The 18078-nt window shown below is 47.2% G+C and overlaps 2 protein-coding genes across 4 annotated transcripts; one reads left to right on the plus strand and one right to left on the minus strand.

Moving 5' to 3' along the window:
* Positions 1–3444: 3444 nt before the first annotated feature.
* PTGES3L (prostaglandin E synthase 3 like) lies at positions 3445–9005 on the minus strand. Of its 3 annotated transcripts, none has more exons than XM_080825991.1 (7): positions 8598–9005; positions 8128–8241; positions 7955–8021; positions 7750–7848; positions 5796–5885; positions 4490–4543; positions 3445–3974 (listed from the first exon to the last, which is right to left on the minus strand). In XM_080825991.1, the coding sequence occupies exons 1-7, from the start codon at positions 8603–8605 to the stop codon at positions 3939–3941; spliced, it is 468 nt and encodes a 155-aa protein (XP_080682117.1). In that variant the 5' UTR covers positions 8606–9005; the 3' UTR covers positions 3445–3938. The 3 variants fall into 3 exon arrangements, with proteins under 3 accessions (XP_080682117.1, XP_080682118.1, XP_080682119.1); XM_080825992.1 differs by having other exon boundaries at positions 8128–8288; positions 8598–8969; XM_080825993.1 differs by having other exon boundaries at positions 8128–8263; positions 8598–8623.
* Positions 9006–9031: 26 nt separating this feature from the next.
* On the plus strand, positions 9032–17317 carry RUNDC1 (RUN domain containing 1). Its single transcript, XM_080825989.1, has 5 exons — positions 9032–9635; positions 11999–12157; positions 13131–13329; positions 14274–14393; positions 14834–17317. The coding sequence occupies exons 1-5, from the start codon at positions 9138–9140 to the stop codon at positions 15697–15699; spliced, it is 1842 nt and encodes a 613-aa protein (XP_080682115.1). The 5' UTR covers positions 9032–9137; the 3' UTR covers positions 15700–17317.
* The last annotated feature ends 761 nt before the right edge of the window (positions 17318–18078 follow it).

Raw genomic sequence — 18078 nt, forward strand, 5'->3', positions numbered from 1 at the left:
ATGCTGAGAAATAAATGCACTACACAAAATAAACAAATACTATGAGGAGCTCCACGTCTTTTTAGGTCAGGTTTTGCTGCCAAATGAGTTTTGCTGTCGGTTTTTTTTTTTTTTTTTAAGTGGGTTTTCAGAACCTTTTGGTTTTCAGAATTGTGCGTAAGAGGAGGGACACATGCTATACAAGTTCGAATCCCAATTCTGCCACTTAACCTGTTCAATCACCTATGAAGAAAAGACCTAATTATAAGGTTGATTTGAGGTTCAAAAATTTTTAATGAGATAATATATAGACTTAGTAAATTGTAAAGCATGATACAAATATAACTTTGTATTATCAGATTTTTTAAAAAGATTTTATTTCTTTTCTTTTTTTTTAAAGACTTTATTTATTCATTTGACAGAGATCACAAGTAGGCAGGCAGGCAGAGAGAGAGGAGGAAGCAGGTTCCCCGCTGAGCAAATAGCCCCATGCGGGACTCGATCCCAGAGCCCTGGGATCACAACCCGAGCCGAAAGCAGAGGCTTTAACCCACTGAGCCACCCAGGTTTCCAAGATTTTGTTTTTTTATTTGACAAAGATCACAAGTAGGCAGAGAGGCAGGCAGAGAGAGAGAGAGGAGGAAACAGGCTTCCCACTGAGCAGAGAGCCCTATGCGGAGCTCAATCCCAGGACTCTGAGATCATGACCTGAGCTGAAGGCAGAGGCTTAACCCATTGAGCCACCCAGGTGCCCCTGTATTACCAGATTTTTCTAATGTCAACAGTAAAATGGGCAAACATATAGACAGAGCACTTTAAAAGAAATACCAATTACTAATAAAAATAAAAATGAACACCTTATAATTAATAAAAGTACATTAAATCAGGTATACTTTTTTACCTTCACAAATATCTAAAAGGTTTTGGAGAATGCAGCACTCTGTTCATGGGAGCAGGAAGCTGCTCAATTTCATCTAAGAGCAACTTGGTAACAGCCAGCAAAATGTTTAAATGTATCCACTCTTTGACCTGGCAATTCCACTTCTAGAAATCTACTTTACAGATATTCTTTCCAGATATGTAAAGATATACATTTTTAAACGTTCATTACAGCACTGTTTGAAAACTGAAAAAGACCAACAATAACCAAAATGTCCCTCAATAAGGAATCAGTTAAATTATAGACAATATACTCAATTGATTACCATGGAGCCATGAAAAAGAGGTAGATCTGTATATACTAATTTGGAAAGAGTCCCAATATATATTAAGTTAAAAAAGCAGGGCTCAAGAAGTGCATAATATGATTCTAATAATGTAGACACACTGCTTTGGCTTATAAGTCTTTTAAAATTTAATATAGGGCACCTGCCTGCCTCTCTGCCTACTTGTGATCTCTCTCTCTGTCAAATAAATAAATAAAACCTTTTTTAAAAATTTAACATATGTTATACTTTATATAATATATAAAACTGTATCTTTATTTCATATGTATTACATATTGATTTACATATTAGATAACTATATGACACAATACAATTGTATAAGCTATAAGTATTAATGGAACTTACGTGTACAATGTATATACACATATAGACATGGAACTTTATCAGAGAGGAGCATCTGCATGGCTCAGTCAGTTAGGCATCTGCCTTTGGCTAAGGTCATGATCTCAGGGTCTAGGGATCAAGTCCCACATCAGACTCTCTGCTCAGTGGGGACCCTGTTTCTCCCTCTTCCTCTGCCCCTGGTCCTGCCTATGCTTTCTCTTAAATAAAATCTTTAAAAAAAAAAAAAAAAAACTAAAGGGGCGCCTGGGTGGCTCAGTGGGTTAAAGCCTCTGCCTTCGGCTCAGGTCATGATCCCAAGGTCCTGGGATCGAGCCCCACATCGGTTCTCTCTGCTCCACAGGGAGCCTGCTTCCTCCTCTCTCTCTGCCTGCCTCTCTGCCTACTTGTGATCTCTATCCGTCAAATAAATAAATAAATAATCTTAAAAAAAAAAAAAAAAAAAAACTAAAAACTGCAGGGTGCCTGGGTGGCTCAGTGGGTCAAGCCTCTGATTTCAGCTCAGGTCATGATCTCAGGGCCCTGGGATCAAGTCCCACAACAGGCTCTCTATTCAGCTGCGAGCATGCTTCCCCCTCTCTCTCTGCCTGCCTCTCTGCCTACTTGTGATCTCTGTCAAATAAATAAATAAAATAATTAAAAACTGTTAACACTGGTTATAGAGGGACACCTAGGTGGCTCAATTGGTTAGGCATCTGCCTTTGGCTCAAGTCATGATCCCGAAATCCTGGGATCAAGCCCCATGTTGGGGGAAGGGGGGGGAGTCCCTGCTCAGCAGGGAGTCTCCGTATCCCTCTGACTTCGTCCTGCTTGGGCTCTGTCTCTCTGTCTCTCTTTCTCAAATAAATAAAATCTTTGAAAAAAAAAAAGTGGTTACTCTTATTGAGGGAGTACAAATTCTACTTTAAATTTTATACCCTTCAGGGCACCTAGCCTATGAAGTGGAAGGCTCAGTTGGTTGGCCTTCCATTTGGGTCATGATCTTGGGGTCCTGAGATTGAACCCCATGTGGGGCTCCCTGCTCAGCGGGGAATCTGCTTCTTCCTCTCCCTCTACCCCTCCCCCCAATTCGTGTGCGCTCACTGGCTCTCTCTCTCTCTCAAATAAATAAATAAAATCTTTTTAAAAAATCTTTAATAAGGGGTGCCTGGGTGGCTCAGTGGGTTAAAGCCTCTGCCTTCAGATCAGGTCATGATCCCAGGGTCCTGGGATCGAGCCCCACATCAGGCTCTTTGCTCAGCGGGGAGCTTTCTTCCCTACCCCCTGCCTGCCTCTCTGCCTACTTGTGATCTCTAACTGTCAAATAAATAAATAAAATCTTAAAAAAAAAAAAGCTTTAATAAATTTTATGCCCTTCTATACTATTTTAATTGTTGAACTATGTCTATATATTAGCAATATAAACCCTATAAAGTATTAAAGAAATCTTAGTATTTTACTATGAGTTCAAGGGCAAAGTCTGGGTATGGCATTTTTTTAAGTACACATTATGCACTCAAGAAATGTTTATGGATGAATGAGGTAGCCAATTAAGAGAAGAGTAGACAAATAAAGGCATTCACTAATGTAACAATTAGCTTTGAAAGTATAAAGAAATTTCTGGAGTATGCAGAAAGCTGAGGCGGGTTTCTGGCTAGTTCTAGGGGTGGCAGTAGGTACGTGGTTCTAGGGGTAGCAATATAGCAAAGGCTGGTTATGGTCTGAGAAACAGGAGCACTGACCTGGGCATGGGAAAGTTCCCCAGTTTGGTTACAAGCCTGCTCCCAACATCCTTCCGCTTCCAGTCTCAACAATGAGGACAAGGATCTGTGACACCACCCCTCCCCTCGAGAGGAACAACAGAGGTAGAAGAGGTCTGCCTCCAGGTGGAACAAGTGCAAGAAGAAAAGAGACAGAGAACAGTTCTTACAGATTTATTACAATCTATCTGCTGCTTCTTTGGCTTTTGCTCTACCAAGTAAATACACATGCTCAAATACTCGACAGAGACCTGATGACTGGTCCAAACACAAAGATTACAGGTAACTGGTAGGAACTCAGGAGCCCCAACAGCCTACTCCTCTCCTATCCTGCCATCTGATGCAGCCATACTCAGGTGCCAAGGAAGAAGAAATAATACATGAAGAGGACCCTTAAAGGAGCTTCACAAAAGGGGCGCCTGGGTGGCTCAGTCAGTAAAGTGGTCGACTCTTGATTTCAGCTCAGGTCATGATCTCAGAGTCCTGGGATGGAGCCCCACATCAGGCTCTGTGCTCAGCGGGGAGTCTGTTGAAATTCTCTCTCCCTCTCCCTCTGCCCCTTCCCCTGCTCGCTCATATGCGTTCTCTGTCAAATAAATTTTTTAAAAAAGGAAGACGCCCCAGCTTTCTTCCCAGCTCTGCCGCAGAGAAGTTAATTACTTGTTGCATCAGCACTGTCAGAATCATCCTAGGGAAAGAAAAAAAAAAAAAGACAAAAGCACCTGTAGAATCTGCAAAGCATGAGCATTTGTGTTCATCAACTCTTCTCACTCCTTCCTGCTCTCCAAGTTTTCTTTTGTGATTTTCTAAATCACACAACTTCCTGGCAGGCTAACACGGAAGGGTTTATACTTTGGAAAATAAAATCAACCCCCGGTGTTCAGTAAACAGCGCTGTGTCAAGCATCATTTGGTTTCAGAATTCCAATTCATGCCACTGCTCCCAAAAGCTGTAAAGACAGTCCAGGGGGCCAGGTTGGCTCTAGGATAGAGAAGCAAAAGGGAGACAGGAGGGAGGAGGGTCTTGCTTTGTTGGGGTTTTCTACAGCCTGGAGAAGAACATTCAACCTCCTGTGTCAAATTCAAATTTGGCTGCCATGCACTGAGAACTACTGTGTGCTAGAGAACAGGACAAGAGCTTTCTAGTATCTCATTTTTTAGCACTAAAAGGAAAATGAAGGGTTGAGAGGCAGGCTTTACTTACATCCAGGTCATCCATGCCAGGGGGAGGTCTCTTGGTGCTGACTTTCTTCAAAAGCTAGTGGAAAGAGGAAAGCGATTATGAGAGAAAAGAAGGGCAGGGGGAGAGCAACCCGTATATTGATGGGCCACAGGAGAATGGTCCCAGCCAAAAAACTGCCCCATCGTTACAGCCCCTAACACATCACCAGAACAAATTGGAGAAAAGTAAATAGATCCCCTTTTCATTTATTTTTATTTTTATTTAACATTTTATTGTATTTTTTAAAGATTTTATTTATTTATTTGACAGAGAACACAAGTAGGCAGGGAGGCAAGCAGAGAGAGAGAGAGGGAAGCAGGCTCCCTGCTGAGCAGAGAGCCTGATGTGGAGCTCAATCCCAGGACCCAGGACCTGAGATCATGACCTGAGCTGAAGGCAGAGGCTTAACCCTCTGAGCCACTCAGGCGCCCCTAACATTTTATTTTTAAGTAACACCTGATGTGAGGCTCGAACTCACAGTCTTGAGATCAAGAGCTGATGTACATTCCACCAACTGAGCCGGCCAGGCACCCTGATCCCCTTTTTAAAAGGAAATCGAGGGGCACCTGGGTGGCTCAGTGGGTTAAAGCCTCTGCCTTTGGCTCGGGTCATGATCCTGGGGTCCTGGGATCGAGCCCCATGTTGGGCTCTCTGCTTGGCAGGGAGCCTTCTTCCCCCTCTCTCTCTGTCTGCCTCTCTGTTTACTTGTGATTGCTGTTTATCAAATAAATAAATAAAATCTTTAAAAAAAATAAATAAAAGGAAATCGACACACACAGAGCATCCTCCTTACTAATCCACACTAGGGTCTGTCAGTGTTTCTGCAACTTGAATAAACAGTAGCTGAAATTCTAAAACCAAATAATGTATGGCAACTTAATGGGAAACTAGTAATTTGTTTTATGATGTGAATTTTTATACTGCCTAGTCTGAGCTTCCCATGAAGTTGTGCAGCTCAGAAAACACACACACACAGAGAAAACAGAAGAGAGAACAAGAGTTACAGAAGAGTTGGGAAAGGTTTTGCCAAACTTTCTCAAAGTAACTAGTAACAAGTAACTAGTGAGTGAACTAGTAACTAGTAACTAGTGAGTGAATGCGTATATGTGGTGTCACTAGTACTCCTTTCTCTCATCCTACTGAATAAACATTGCCCACAACATGTAAAGAATATGAGCACCAATGAGGGGAGTTCGTGTATGTCTGTCTAGCCCTGATGACAGTCCTCCAGAGAAATGGGTCCAGGGAGACGCAGAGAACGAGCAGGAGGGGCAGGAAACGGTATTACCTCTGCATAATGCTCCACTTGAGCCAGCTCCACCTCTTCATCCCCTTCCCAGTCCCTCCAGTTATCAAAGTCCACGGACAACCACACTGGCTGCAAGAGGAAAGCGCAGAGCGTCATAGGGGAAGCGCAGAAGTAGGAGGAAGAGCATAGCTGTGTGCACGGGGCACACGTGGGGCAAAGAAGGTCAAGGGGGGGCGCTGTCTTCCCAAAAGAACCTCTTGGACTAATCCCTCTCTAGAATGCCGTCATCATCATCCACAAAGATTGGCCAGGAACCTACTAAGTCCCACACACAAGGCCACGCATTGTAGGGGACAGAAAAGCATAGAAATTCTGCCCTCCAGAAGCCGAGTGACTAAAGAGGTAAGTAATACATCTGGAAAGCTAACTGAGTCATAAAGTATCTAGGAGTCAACCAAGCAAGACCAACAAGCTACATTGCCTGGAGTTGGGAGAAAACCTTTGGAGACCTGTGTTCCAAGTTCCTGCACTTAGATAGGAAGTTATTTCCTCGTTAATTTAACAGCTACTTATTGAACACATACCATGTGCCAGACTCTGAGCTTGGCATTGGGATTATTCAAATGTTTTTGATATATAGCCCCAACCATCATGAAGCAAGTGGGGAAGGGAAATCTAAATAAGTCATTATAATACAGGGTGGAAAGTGTGGTGGGGGCTTACACAGGGGATACTATGGAAACCCAGACAGGAGCTATAGGAACCTAGGCTTCTTAGAGTAGCAGAGACTCAAAGGATGAGCCAGGATTGGGTGGGCACAGGTACTGATGATGGAGGCTTTCCAGGAAGAAGACACAGCTTGAGCAAAGGTAAATTAGTGAGAAATAGCCTGGTATGTGGCCAAAGAGCTGCAGGCCATTTGCTATGGCTGGAATGTGAAGTTTAAGGCAACGGCTAACGGGATCTAATGCTACAGAAGGGAAGAGTAGCCAGATCATGAGCTTATATGTCATGCTATAGTGTTTGGATTTCAACCCAAAGATCAAATGCCTGAAAGAGTTAGGGAACTAATGAAAAGGATTAAAGTGCCATGGTGCGCATGCTCCATTTAAAGCTCCATCTCAAGTCATTTGAGAATTTTTATTTTTATTTTTATTTTTTTTAAAGATTTATTTATTTATTTATTTGACAGACAGAGATCACAAGTAGGCCGAGAGGCAGGCAGAGAGAGAGAGAGAGGGAAGCAGGCTCCCCACTGAGCAGAGAGCCCGATGTGGGGCTCAATCCCAGGACCCTGAGATCATGGCCTGAGATGAAGGCAGAGGCTTAAGCCACTGAGCCACCCAGGCGCCCCTAGAATTTATTTATTTTTTTAAGTAATCTCTGCACATGGGGCTTGAACTCACAGCTCTGAGATCAAGAGCCACGTGTTCTACAGACCAAGCCAGCTAGGCACCCCTGGCATTTGGGAATTTAGACCAGTGTGATCAGGGTCTCCATTTTCTAAGAAAAGCTGATAATCTGGAGTTTTACATGAAATCTCCACATTTTTATAGGTCAGCAACTAATCAAAACTAAATGTCAATCACCAATCAACGTAATTTGTAAATACTGTGAAGACTACGAAAACAAATCCGAGAGCCAGATCAGTCAGGAGATAGCCAATTTTCAACTTCTAGCGGGGAAGAAGTCACTGGAGGGTCTTAGGTGGAAGGGTAACAGGGTCAAATGGATGTTTTAGACCATGCTGGGAGCAATGTGAAGGATGGATTGAGGGTGGGGCTGAAAATATGCCCTGAGCCTCACCCAGTGATGGATGAGGCCTGAATTAGGAAAAGATGAAGTAAAAGATCAAGAAATATTTAGGAAGTCAAATAGGGCTTTTGAGTGATTGAATGTTGGTGGGAAAGGAGCCAAGGGTGATTCCCTGACTTATGTCCCCAGGTGCAGAGATAGCACAGGAGAAAGAGCAGGCCATTCCCCACATACCTACCTTGATATCCTCCTTGGTGAGTCGGGGCCAGGCCACCTTCTCCTTCCATTTCCTCACAAAGCAAGTAATGGAGCGACCGGAGCGCTTATCCTGGGAGTCCTGCCAGATAGAGAGCCTCATTCATAGGATGTGAAGTTTAGAATGAATCTCCCAATTTTCCAGGCAGTCTTTCCATCCAGACGTGACTGTCCCACCCCACAATTACCTTGGAGTTCACCTTAGCATAGAATTCAATCTCATTGTACAACTCCACTCCATCGGCATTCTTGCAGCTGAGGAGACAATGGAGCTGAGGAAATGCCGCAGGCTGAGCGTGGGGGCATCAGGTGAAGGGACAGGTTCCGGGAAACCAGGACCTTCAGAGAGGAGGGCCATTACCTGAACACAATACGGTGGTCTTCGATGAGCACATGGACATCTGTGCTGTCCTCAACACAAAACTCCATGAACACGTACTTGGGCCTGTCGTACCACAGCGTCCGGGCATGCTGCCTGCAGAGGAGTTGCGGTGGGGCTTCATAGGAGTGGGAGAGGGAAGACTGAGGGCATTTGGGTAAGGCGGAAGGAAGGGAAAATTTAGGGACGTTTTATGCTATGGTCCTGTCATAGTGGAGCTAAATGAGACAGAAGGGGGTGAAAGGGGAGTGATGGGAGTTGGGGGGGTGGAGTGAGGGTGAACTTGGGGAGAATCCAGACTGCCAGAGTTGTGAGGGAGAGTGTTATGAAGAACATTCCTAAACCCCAAAATTACAGAGACCTGGAATGTGGGGTTTCCATGGGAACTCGCAAGACCCAGAGCGCCCAGAAAATGTGGGACAAGGAATCTCCAAGGAAAAGTTAACACTCACCTTGCCATGGCGGCTCCCCGCTACCCAGTGGCGCTTGGACTCTGAGCCAGGGACTGCTATCTTTAGATCCTGGGGACGCTCCCAGCAGCTGGCTCTCCTTATATGGTCGGGGAAGTCTTTAGAGGAGGGGGGAACATGGCCCTACAGCCAAGGGATCTGCACTCCGGAGAGACTCTGGAAGAGCATAATCCCGACAGCCCTTCACATCTCAGGGTCTCCAGAAACGGACAGATTAGGAACAGACGACCCACCGGCGGGGAACCAGGACAAGGGCCACACTAGATGCACACTGAATGACTTGTCCCTGGTTTCATTCATCCGTTTCTCCAACGCTCAGGGGATTCAGCGTCTGATTCACAGTAGGCGCTCAATAAAAAATTATTGGCCCGAATTAAATCCCCTGGGAAGGCCCGCCCCCCCGTGACGGAGAACTGTTTGACGTAGAGCCCCGCCCATCAGCTCCTTCGGGTTTCCCGGACAGCGCGCCGTTGCCATGGCAGTGAGGGGGCGCGGCTGACGTGCGGCGGCGTTTCCGGGAAGATGGCTGCCGTCGAAGCGGCTGCGGAGCCGGTAACGGTGGTGGCAGCTGTTGGTCCAAAGGCGAAGGACGAAGAGGAGGAGGAAGAGGAGTCGCTGCCACCGTGCGAGGCCGTGCGCTGGGCCCCCGTGGGGGCAGTAGCGGAGGCCGCGCCTGGGACGGCCGCGTTCTCGGAAGAGGCGGCGGCTGAGGAGCCCGGCGCGGCCCCGGGTTCCCCTCCGGACTCGCCCGGCCGGACGCTGAGGCGTCTGCGGGCCGAGCGGCGGCGGCTGGACTCGGCACTACTCGCGCTGTCCTCGCACTTCGCGCAAGTGCAGTTCCGCCTGCGCCAGGTGGTGCGCGGGGCGCCCGCGGAGCAGCAGCGCCTCCTGCGCGAGCTCGAAGACTTCGCGTTCCGCGGCTGCCCTCACGTCCTGGGTTATGGGGGGCCCGAGGACCCCGCCAGCGACGATGGCGATGGACTGCGAGGGGACCGGCCACGATTGCGGGGCGAGAACCAGGTGAGCAGCTGGGGCCGGACCCCGAGAGACATGGGAATAGCAGGTTGGGTGGGTGGCGGCGATGCTGACCGGACGGAGGTAGCAGTGGTGAGAAGCCGGCTGGACTGGGTGAGTACTACGCGCGTGCGAGACGAGGAGGTGAGACGGTGTGTGAGTCCTGCTGTGAAGGGCAGGGGGACAGAGAGGCCTGGGAACATGATGGCGAGGGGTGTCCATCTAAGGAAAGAGATGCAGACGCGGTGACGTGCGGGACCGAGGAGTGGTGAGCGGAGAGTATTCAGAGGGGAGCAGCAACCAACCAAAGCACTGCTGCTCCCGCTCACCTTGCCGTTGCCTCGTGATATACCGAAGACCCGAAGACATTTGCTGATAAGTACCCCGACCTGGGGTTGAGAACACTGGTTAATGAAGTGTAAGTGAATTGGAACCCATGGAAAGTTAGATCTGCTGCCTGTTCCTGCTTCCCTGGAATCTGGAAAACGCCTTTGATTTTTAGACTTTGTATGGGTGGGAGCTTTGGTGAACAGAGGATCACTTAGTAACCGAAAGAAACAAAACTCCTGATTATATGCATTTCCTAATGCCAGTATTTTAACCTCCTTGCCCATCCTGCCTAATAACTAGATATCATAAATGAAGCCCCTTTACTAATTGTGATGAGATGTACTCAGCCTCCAGTGAGTAATGAGAGTCTGTAAGCCAGGCCAAGAGAACATTTCCTTGAAGTCTTTGACTCTGGAAGCGCACAGTTGCGGATAGCTTGTTGGAGGTGCTCAAGAGACTTGCTGTCCTCCACCTTTTCGTTCTTCCAGTTACAATCCATTTGTGCCTTTTTTTCCCCCACTTGTTAGTTTTAACCAAGAAGACATATCAATAGTAGATATTGACTTGTTTATTTTAATCTGAAATGTTTCCAGTGCACTCCTGTGTTTACTGTTCCACCCTTCTCTCCACATACCCACAGCTTTTCCCCATTCTTTCTCCTTGGGCTGGCTAGACAGCTTCTTCTAGTCAGAGCTCATTATTTGGATTGTGTTGCTCTCTACCTGTTTTAGTTCAGTAGCCTACAGCAAATGTGTATTAGGAGCTTACCCTGTGCCAGACATGGTGCTAGGCATTGGGGGTGCAAAGTCAAGGCCTTTGCCCTGGAAGGAGTTCATTGACTGGGGGACAGAATCCTCAACAAAGACTTGCAGTGCGACATGAGGTAAAGAAGTGTATATACAACGCAGATCGAGAAATGGTCAGCTTTTCCTAGGGAGATACAGGAAACCTGAAGGATAGTCAGGCCCTCCCACAGCAGGTTTCTAGGAAACCACAGCACGGAAAAGTTTGGAGAGGAAGTATCCTGAGAAAAGGCTTGCTTTCATGTTGAGTAAAGCTAAAGCAAGAGGACTGCTTTTTAAATAGCTTGAACAAGGGGTGCCTGGGTGGCTCAGTGGTTAAGCACCTGCCTTTGGCTTGGGTCATGATCCCAGGGTCCTGGGATGGAGCCCCGCATTGGGCTTCCTGCTTGGCGAGAATCCTATGTCCCCCTCTCCCAGTTCCCTGCTTCTGTTCCCTCTCTTGCCGTGTCTCTCTGTCAGATAAATAAATAAAATCTTAAAAAATAATAATAAATAGCTTGAACAAAAAGTTAATTTGTTGTTTTTCACTTATTCTCTCTCATATCTTCTGGAGGCCTTGGTAAGTACCATCTGAAGGTTAAATTTAATATCCTATAGACTGCTGGTTTAAAATGCAGCCCTATACTTACACAAGATGGACTAGTTTTGCTTTGTTTTGTTTTTGACACTCAAGAAAGTTAAGGAAGAACTAGTACTTGAGAATGCATTGGCAACATTTTACCACCCTGAAGGGTTTTTAATCATTTAAATGCAGAAACTACCTCATGGCCAACAGTAGAGAAAGGAATCACTTTCTCTACACCCTTATCTCTAGATTCTCTTGCAAAATTTGGCTGCAGGAAGTATTCAGGAGTTGATCTGTGGTAATTGGCTGTGGAGAATGGCATGTTTAGTTCCTGGGAGGCTGTCTTGGCTAAGATAAGTTTGTCTCAGTCCTAACTAGACATTTGGTTGGGGGGGGAAGGCTATCTTAACAAAAGTCTCCATTGTATTCATATTCTATTTCTGACAGGGACAAACACTTTCTTAAAGAAAACACTTTTAATAAATTACCCTGGAGGAAATCTTTGTTCTCGGTTGTTTTTTTTTTACCCTCTCTCATGAATTCTGCATTTCCTTGGGATTATTTGGAAACGTTTTATGTTTCACAAGTCATTTTTAGCTTGAGAAGATTCTTAATGTGCCCTGATTTTTTCCTTTTCCTGTGAGATAGACCTAAGTATTTTCTTGTCTTAGAGTGAACAGGAAAAACGGGAACGTCTGGAAACCCAAAGGGAGAAGCAGAAGGAACTTATACTACAGCTCAAAACCCAGCTAGATGACCTGGAAACGTTTGCTTATCAAGAGGGCAATTACGACTCCCTGCCGCAGTCCGTGGTCTTGGAAAGACAGCGGGTGAGCAGACACTAGAGCCGCCTTCACCACTGCCTGAGGTTACCTGGTCCCTTCCAGAGCTCACAGAAACATTCTTTCTTAGCTTGTTTGCCCTTGGCCTTCCTGAGAATCCCTTTGCTGGCCCAAATCAAAGAGAAATGGGACAGCCTTTATTCACACATGGAAACGCAGGTTCCAAAGCTTTATAATATGATAATTCAGCTCTTTCCTTTTGGTGGTTATTAGTAATAAGAGTAATAACATATTATAATAATAATAATTTTCCATCTGATCATTAAAACACTTCTATTTAGACACATCCTACAGTGTAAATCAGCTTTTTTCCCCACCACCAGTTGATAAATATTCCAGGAATCCAGACTGGCTGTAATGCCATATTTATTCAAGCAGCGCCTGGGTAGAAATACAGCTACAGTTTCCCCTACAGACAGGTTTGTCTCTCACTCTGATGTGGCTGTTTCTCTGGCTGAGCTGGACTTATACATTATCTGGATTTCAAACTATCCCAAATATTGTCACTAGGTTATATTTGGTATATAGGGTATATTTGACACACTGAAGTTCAGTAGAGATTTTTGTTTAGGTGCCTAGTGTAGGGCAAGAAGAGAGAAGGAGAACTAGAAACTACAGGAAGTCAGTATTCCCTTGGAGGCCTGGGGGGAAGCTAACTCTGAGGCTTTTTGGATCCTCAGTCTCTACGGGTTATTCACACTGTTGTTGCCCTGAAAGTTGCCTGGCCTGGTAGAAAACTTACAGTTGAGAGGAGCCATTTCTGTCTGAGAGGAACCAAGGGTCCTTGTTGCTATAGGGGAAGTAGCTCCGTCCTCTCACCTTGACCACCAGTTGCATTGCTTTCTCTCACAAATTTGGGAGTTCTGTATTTGATTTTCGCAGCATACTAGCAAATACTCTTCTTCCTAACCCACTCTCCAAAAATTCCAGAGGCTGTGCTCATTGCTTGTAGTCTTGATAGGTGATCATAGATGAATTAATAAAGAAACTGGACATGAATCTGAATGAAGACATCAGCTCACTGTCCACCGACGAGCTCCGGCAGCGTGTGGATGCAGCTGTGGCTCAGATTGTCAACCCAGCCCGAGTGAAAGAGCAGTTGGTTGAGCAGTTGAAAACTCAGATCCGAGACCTCGAGATGTTCATCAACTTCATCCAAGGTCAGAGGAGGGGATGGGAAGAGAAGGGTGGACAGATGTCATAATGATTATTTCTAGGGACGACTGGGTGGCTCAGTCCGTTAACCATCTGCTTTTGGCTCAGGTCATGATCTCAGGGTCCTGCTCAGCAGGGAGTCTGCTTCTCCCTCTCCCTCTGTGTACATGTGTCATGTGTGCTTTCTCTCTCTCTCTCTCTCAAATAAATAAAATCTTTTAAAAGTAATAATTATACATAATCCAAGTACTGGTACCTGAAGGTGCCAGTTCTTGATGTACTTTGTAGGAAGTTTGATCACTCAGTAAAGGAGCCAGCATGGTAGAACGGAAAGAACAGGGACTTTTATTTTTTTAAAAGATTTTATTTTTAAGTAATCTCTACACCCAGTGGGGGGGCTCCAACCCACAACTCCAAGATTAAGAGTCACATGCTTCGCCAACTGAGCCAGCCAGACACCCCAAAAACATGGATTTCTTTTTTTTTTTTAAAGCTTTTAAGATTTTATTTATTTATTTGATGGAAAGAGAACACAAGCAGGAGGAGAGGCAGGCAGAGGGAGACGGAGAAGTAGGCCCCCTGCAGGCAGAGGGAGCAGGGAGCCCGATGCAGGGCTCAATCCCAGGATCCCAGGATCACTACCCCAGCTGAAGGCAAACGCTTCACCAACTGAGCCATCCAGGTGCCCCAAAAACATGGATTTTAGAACCAGATAGTTCAGATCCCAGTTCCGCCACTTCCTGGCCTGAGGTTCTTAGGCAGGTGCCTAACTTCCTTAGCCCCACTGTCCTCACCCATGAAAGGGTGATTCATGCCTCCCTCATTTTGCAAATATGTATTGAGCCAGTCACTGTTCCACACAAATCAGATGATATTTGTAAAAAGTCTTACCATGTGGGAGGCACTGGGGAATATTCTTTTTCCTCTGCTTTGTAACTGCTGACTACAGATGAAGTGGGAAGCCCGTTGCAGGCAGAGAGCGTGCCCTGTGAGTGCAAGGCCGGTGGGAAGACTGGAAGTGGCTCCACGAGAACGGGTGGCAGCAGACTGCCTCCAGGAAACAGCCGGAGTAAGTATGGCTTCCAGAACAGGCGGGTCTAGAGAGATAAGAAGTAGATTAGTGGCTGCCCAGGGTTTACGAGCTTGGGGAGGATGGCAGTGGGAAATACAAACAGCCTGGGTCTTACAGGGTTGGGGAGAACAGGAATGGAAAATACTAACAGTACAGGGTTTCTTTTTGGGACGCTGGGTGCACAACTCTGTAAATATACTAAAAATCCCTGCTTTGTACGCTTAAATGCATGATTTATATGGTATATGCTCTATATCTCAATATAGCTCTGATTAACCCAAAACAGTTAAGCCCAGCGACCTCCTGGGTGGCTCTTGGCTTCACGGGGGACCCATACTGGAGCTCAGAAGCAAGACTAGATCTCAGCTCGTGACTTGCTGAGTGCACTTCTGTGCCACTATGGCCCCTGCTGATGAGCCATTGCATTTCCTAAACAGCGACGGCAGAGGACGTGAAGAAGGTTCAGCAGTCGGGGCTGCGCCTCATGCAGCGCGCGCTGGCCGTGCTCCAGATCTTTGCTGTTAGCCAGCTGGGCTGCGCCACGGGCCAGATCCCCCAAACCCTGTGGCAGAGGGGCCAGGCTGATGGGGACTACGCCCCCTTACTGAAGAGGCTGGAGATCTCAGTAGACAGGGTGAGGCAACTGGCCCTGAGGCACCAACCGCATGACCACGTCATCACCTCCGCCAGCCTCCAAGACCTGTCCCTAGGAGGCAAGGACGAGCTGACCACTGCCGTGCGGAAGGAGCTGACAGTGGCCATCAGGGACCTGCTGGCCCATGGCCTCTACGCCGCCTCGCCGGGGATGAGCCTGGTCATGGCCCCCATCGCCTGTTTGCTGCCGGCCTTCTCCTCGGCCCCCGAGGCCATGCACCCTTGGGAGCTCTTTGTAAAGTACTACCATGCTAAGAACGGCCGCGCTTACGTGGAATCCCCTGCTCGGAAGCTCTCCCAGTCCTTTGCCTTGCCAGTTACGGGAGGCACCGTGGTGACCCCCAAGCAGAGCCTTCTGACAGCCATCCACATGGTGCTGACGGAGCACGACCCTTTTAAACGCAGCGCAGACTCCGAGTTGAAGGCCTTGGTGTGCATGGCCCTGAACGAGCAGCGCCTCGTGTCCTGGGTGAACCTGATCTGCAAGTCAGGGTCCCTCATCGAGCCCCACTACCAGCCCTGGAGCTACATGGCGCACACAGGCTTTGAGAGCGCCCTCAACCTGCTCAGTCGCCTCAGCAGCCTCAAGTTCAGCCTCCCGGTGGACCTGGCCGTGCGCCAGCTCAAGAACATCAAAGATGCCTTCTGATGAGAGGGCCCGGCCCTGCGCCAGCACCTTCCTCTGTGGAGTGGGGGTAGATGGTTAGTCTTTCGGGATAGAAACAGAGGCGGAGGTGGGCTTACAGACGGTCTCCCCAGCCAAGGGACTGCACAGGCTGTTTTCCCTGCCAACTTAGCATCTCTGAGATGCCAGAGACCCACTTGTTCAAAGGTTCTGCCCCGGTGTGTGACACGTAGGCACGTGTGTTTGAGCCGATGTAAAAGAAATCAGTTCTGGCACACAGTTGCTGGACCTCCTGATCGTGCCACATCTGCTTTTTACAAAACCTAGGTTGCTCTAACCATTCTCTTAATGGTGGTGAGTGACATGAGTGAATTGTTGGTCCCGGGAGACACTCAGCTTGAGGTTCCTGTCAGTCACACAGGGAGCTGCACTCATTCACTTGGAGCAGGTTCGAGTGTCCTCAGGCCAGAATTTAAATTCCTTTATGAGTACCGACACCCCTTTCTTCCTGACCCCAGCGCAGGGGAGGCTGTGTATGCTCCACAGTTGCCTCTCAAACTCGGAGTGGGGAAATCTGGGAACAGCTTTTCTGAGGGAGTCCACCACAAGTTGATTTCCATGTGAGCTCTTTTTTGAGGGTCAAAACTGAAATCTTGTTCTTGACAAGGTGGCCCCCTCTGCCCACAGCAGAGACAGTGGTCTTTTTTTTTTTTTTTTAAAGATTTTATTTATTTATTTGACAGAGAGAGAGAGAGATTACAAGTAGGCAGAGAGGCCGGCAGAGAGAGAGAGGGGGAAGCAGGCTCCCCGCTGAGCAGAGAGCCCGATGCGGGGCTCGATCCCAGGACCCTGGGATCATGACCTGAACCGAAGGCAGAGGCTTTAACCCACTGAGCCATCCAGGCGCCCCGAGACAGTGGTCTTTTAGGTTTAGAGCTGGTTATTTATGAGGAACGGCAAACGTTGTCAGTACCACGTCCCCTGGCAAATAACCTTTCCTGTGCACACGTCCCAGCAGGGCGCTGACATAGTCTTTTGGGAAGTAGATATGCCAGAGGTATATCTGAGAGAGAGAACCCCTGCCCCCCCAGGTCAGGTGTGAATGGCGGTATGCTGTAGTGATCAGCAGCAACTCTCCCAGGGTTGGGATTCCACTTGGCCTGGAGGCTGGATGATGGAGGGGGTCTCGTCACGCAGTAGGGACAACAGTGGGGGTGGGACTACAGCAGATCACTGTTGGCAGACAAGGGACTGAGCATTTCCTCGTAAAACTGACTCGAGTGATCCTGTCTGGTCTTCAGTGTTTTAGCCTTTTGAGTTCATATTTATCATCCAGCTTCTGATTGCTCTGGGGGACTGACAAAGATGGGCGAAGTGTATCACTTTCTGGAAACCAAATGGGATCCCAGTACCACTGATTCAGCCTTGTTTCACGTGTTCAGTTGCCAGCTGCACTTTGTGTCTGCACTTATTACGTAGTGCATTTTAACTTATTTTTTCAGCGATATGTTATTTAAGATGTAGGATTGATAATTCATGAGAATTAGTCCTTCTGCGTGAAACAGGATAAGTGTAAAGTGAGAAAAATGATATATCTGTGGTTGCTAATAAAATCATAGTATTTTATGTAGCTTCTCTACGAAGACCTTGGAGACTCTTGGCTTTGATTTATAAGTCTGTCTGTGCATTATGAGCCCATCTGATCCAAATCAGTATTTTCCTTGGTGATATCTGGCTCGTGACCTTTCTGCTCTTCTTGGCCCTCCACCCTGGATCAGCTCGGCTTTGGTGGTGGTTTCTTTCCCCCAGACATTATCCTCCATCTCACCCAGGCCTACAGCCCCATTCCCACAGCACACCTCCCCATACGTGCCACTTCAGAAGTTGGCGTTTTTATTTTTTTGTTTTTTTAAGATTTTATTTATTTATTCAACAGAGGCACAGCAAGAGAGGGAACACAAGCAGGGGCAGTGGGAGAGGGAGAAGCAGGCTTCCCATGGAGCAGGGAGCCTGATGCAGGACTCGATCCCAGGACCCTGGGATCATGCCCTGAGCCGAAGGCAGATGCTTGATAACTGAGCCACCCAGGCGCCCCTATTTTTATTTTTAAAGATTGATTAATTAACTTATTAGAGAGCATGGTGGGCGGGGAGCAGAGGGAGAGGGAGAGCCTCCAGCAGACTCTATGCTGAGCACAGAGCCTGACTGGGGGCTCAGTCTCACCCCAAGATCACAACCAAGCTGAAACCAAGAGTCAGACACCCAGCCAGCTGCGCCACCCAGGTGCCCCTGGAGCTGGCACTTTTACATCCATTTGTCTAGATACCTTTTAGGGTGGCTGATAACTGCCATAGCTATGCAGCACAGCCCTGGATCAGCCCAGTATTATCTCTTTTTTTTTTT

Source organism: Martes martes (genome assembly GCF_963455335.1).
Source record: "Martes martes genome assembly, chromosome: 16".
NCBI classification, from domain to species: domain Eukaryota; kingdom Metazoa; phylum Chordata; class Mammalia; order Carnivora; family Mustelidae; genus Martes; species Martes martes.

Coding starts and splice junctions, on each gene's coding strand:
- PTGES3L (XM_080825991.1), bottom strand. Junction 7,849..7,954: donor ATGCTAAGGTGAACTCCAAG/GTAATTGTGGGG, acceptor TCTATCTGGCAG/GACTCCCAGGATAAGCGCTC. Junction 5,886..7,749: donor TCACCAAGGAGGATATCAAG/GTAGGTATGTGG, acceptor TTCCTCTTGCAG/CCAGTGTGGTTGTCCGTGGA.
- RUNDC1 (XM_080825989.1), top strand. CDS start 9,138: ATGGCTGCCGTCGAAGCGGCTGCGGAGCCGGTAACGGTGGTGGCAGCT. Junction 9,636..11,998: donor GATTGCGGGGCGAGAACCAG/GTGAGCAGCTGG, acceptor TTCTTGTCTTAG/AGTGAACAGGAAAAACGGGA. Junction 14,394..14,833: donor GCCTCCAGGAAACAGCCGGA/GTAAGTATGGCT, acceptor TTTCCTAAACAG/CGACGGCAGAGGACGTGAAG.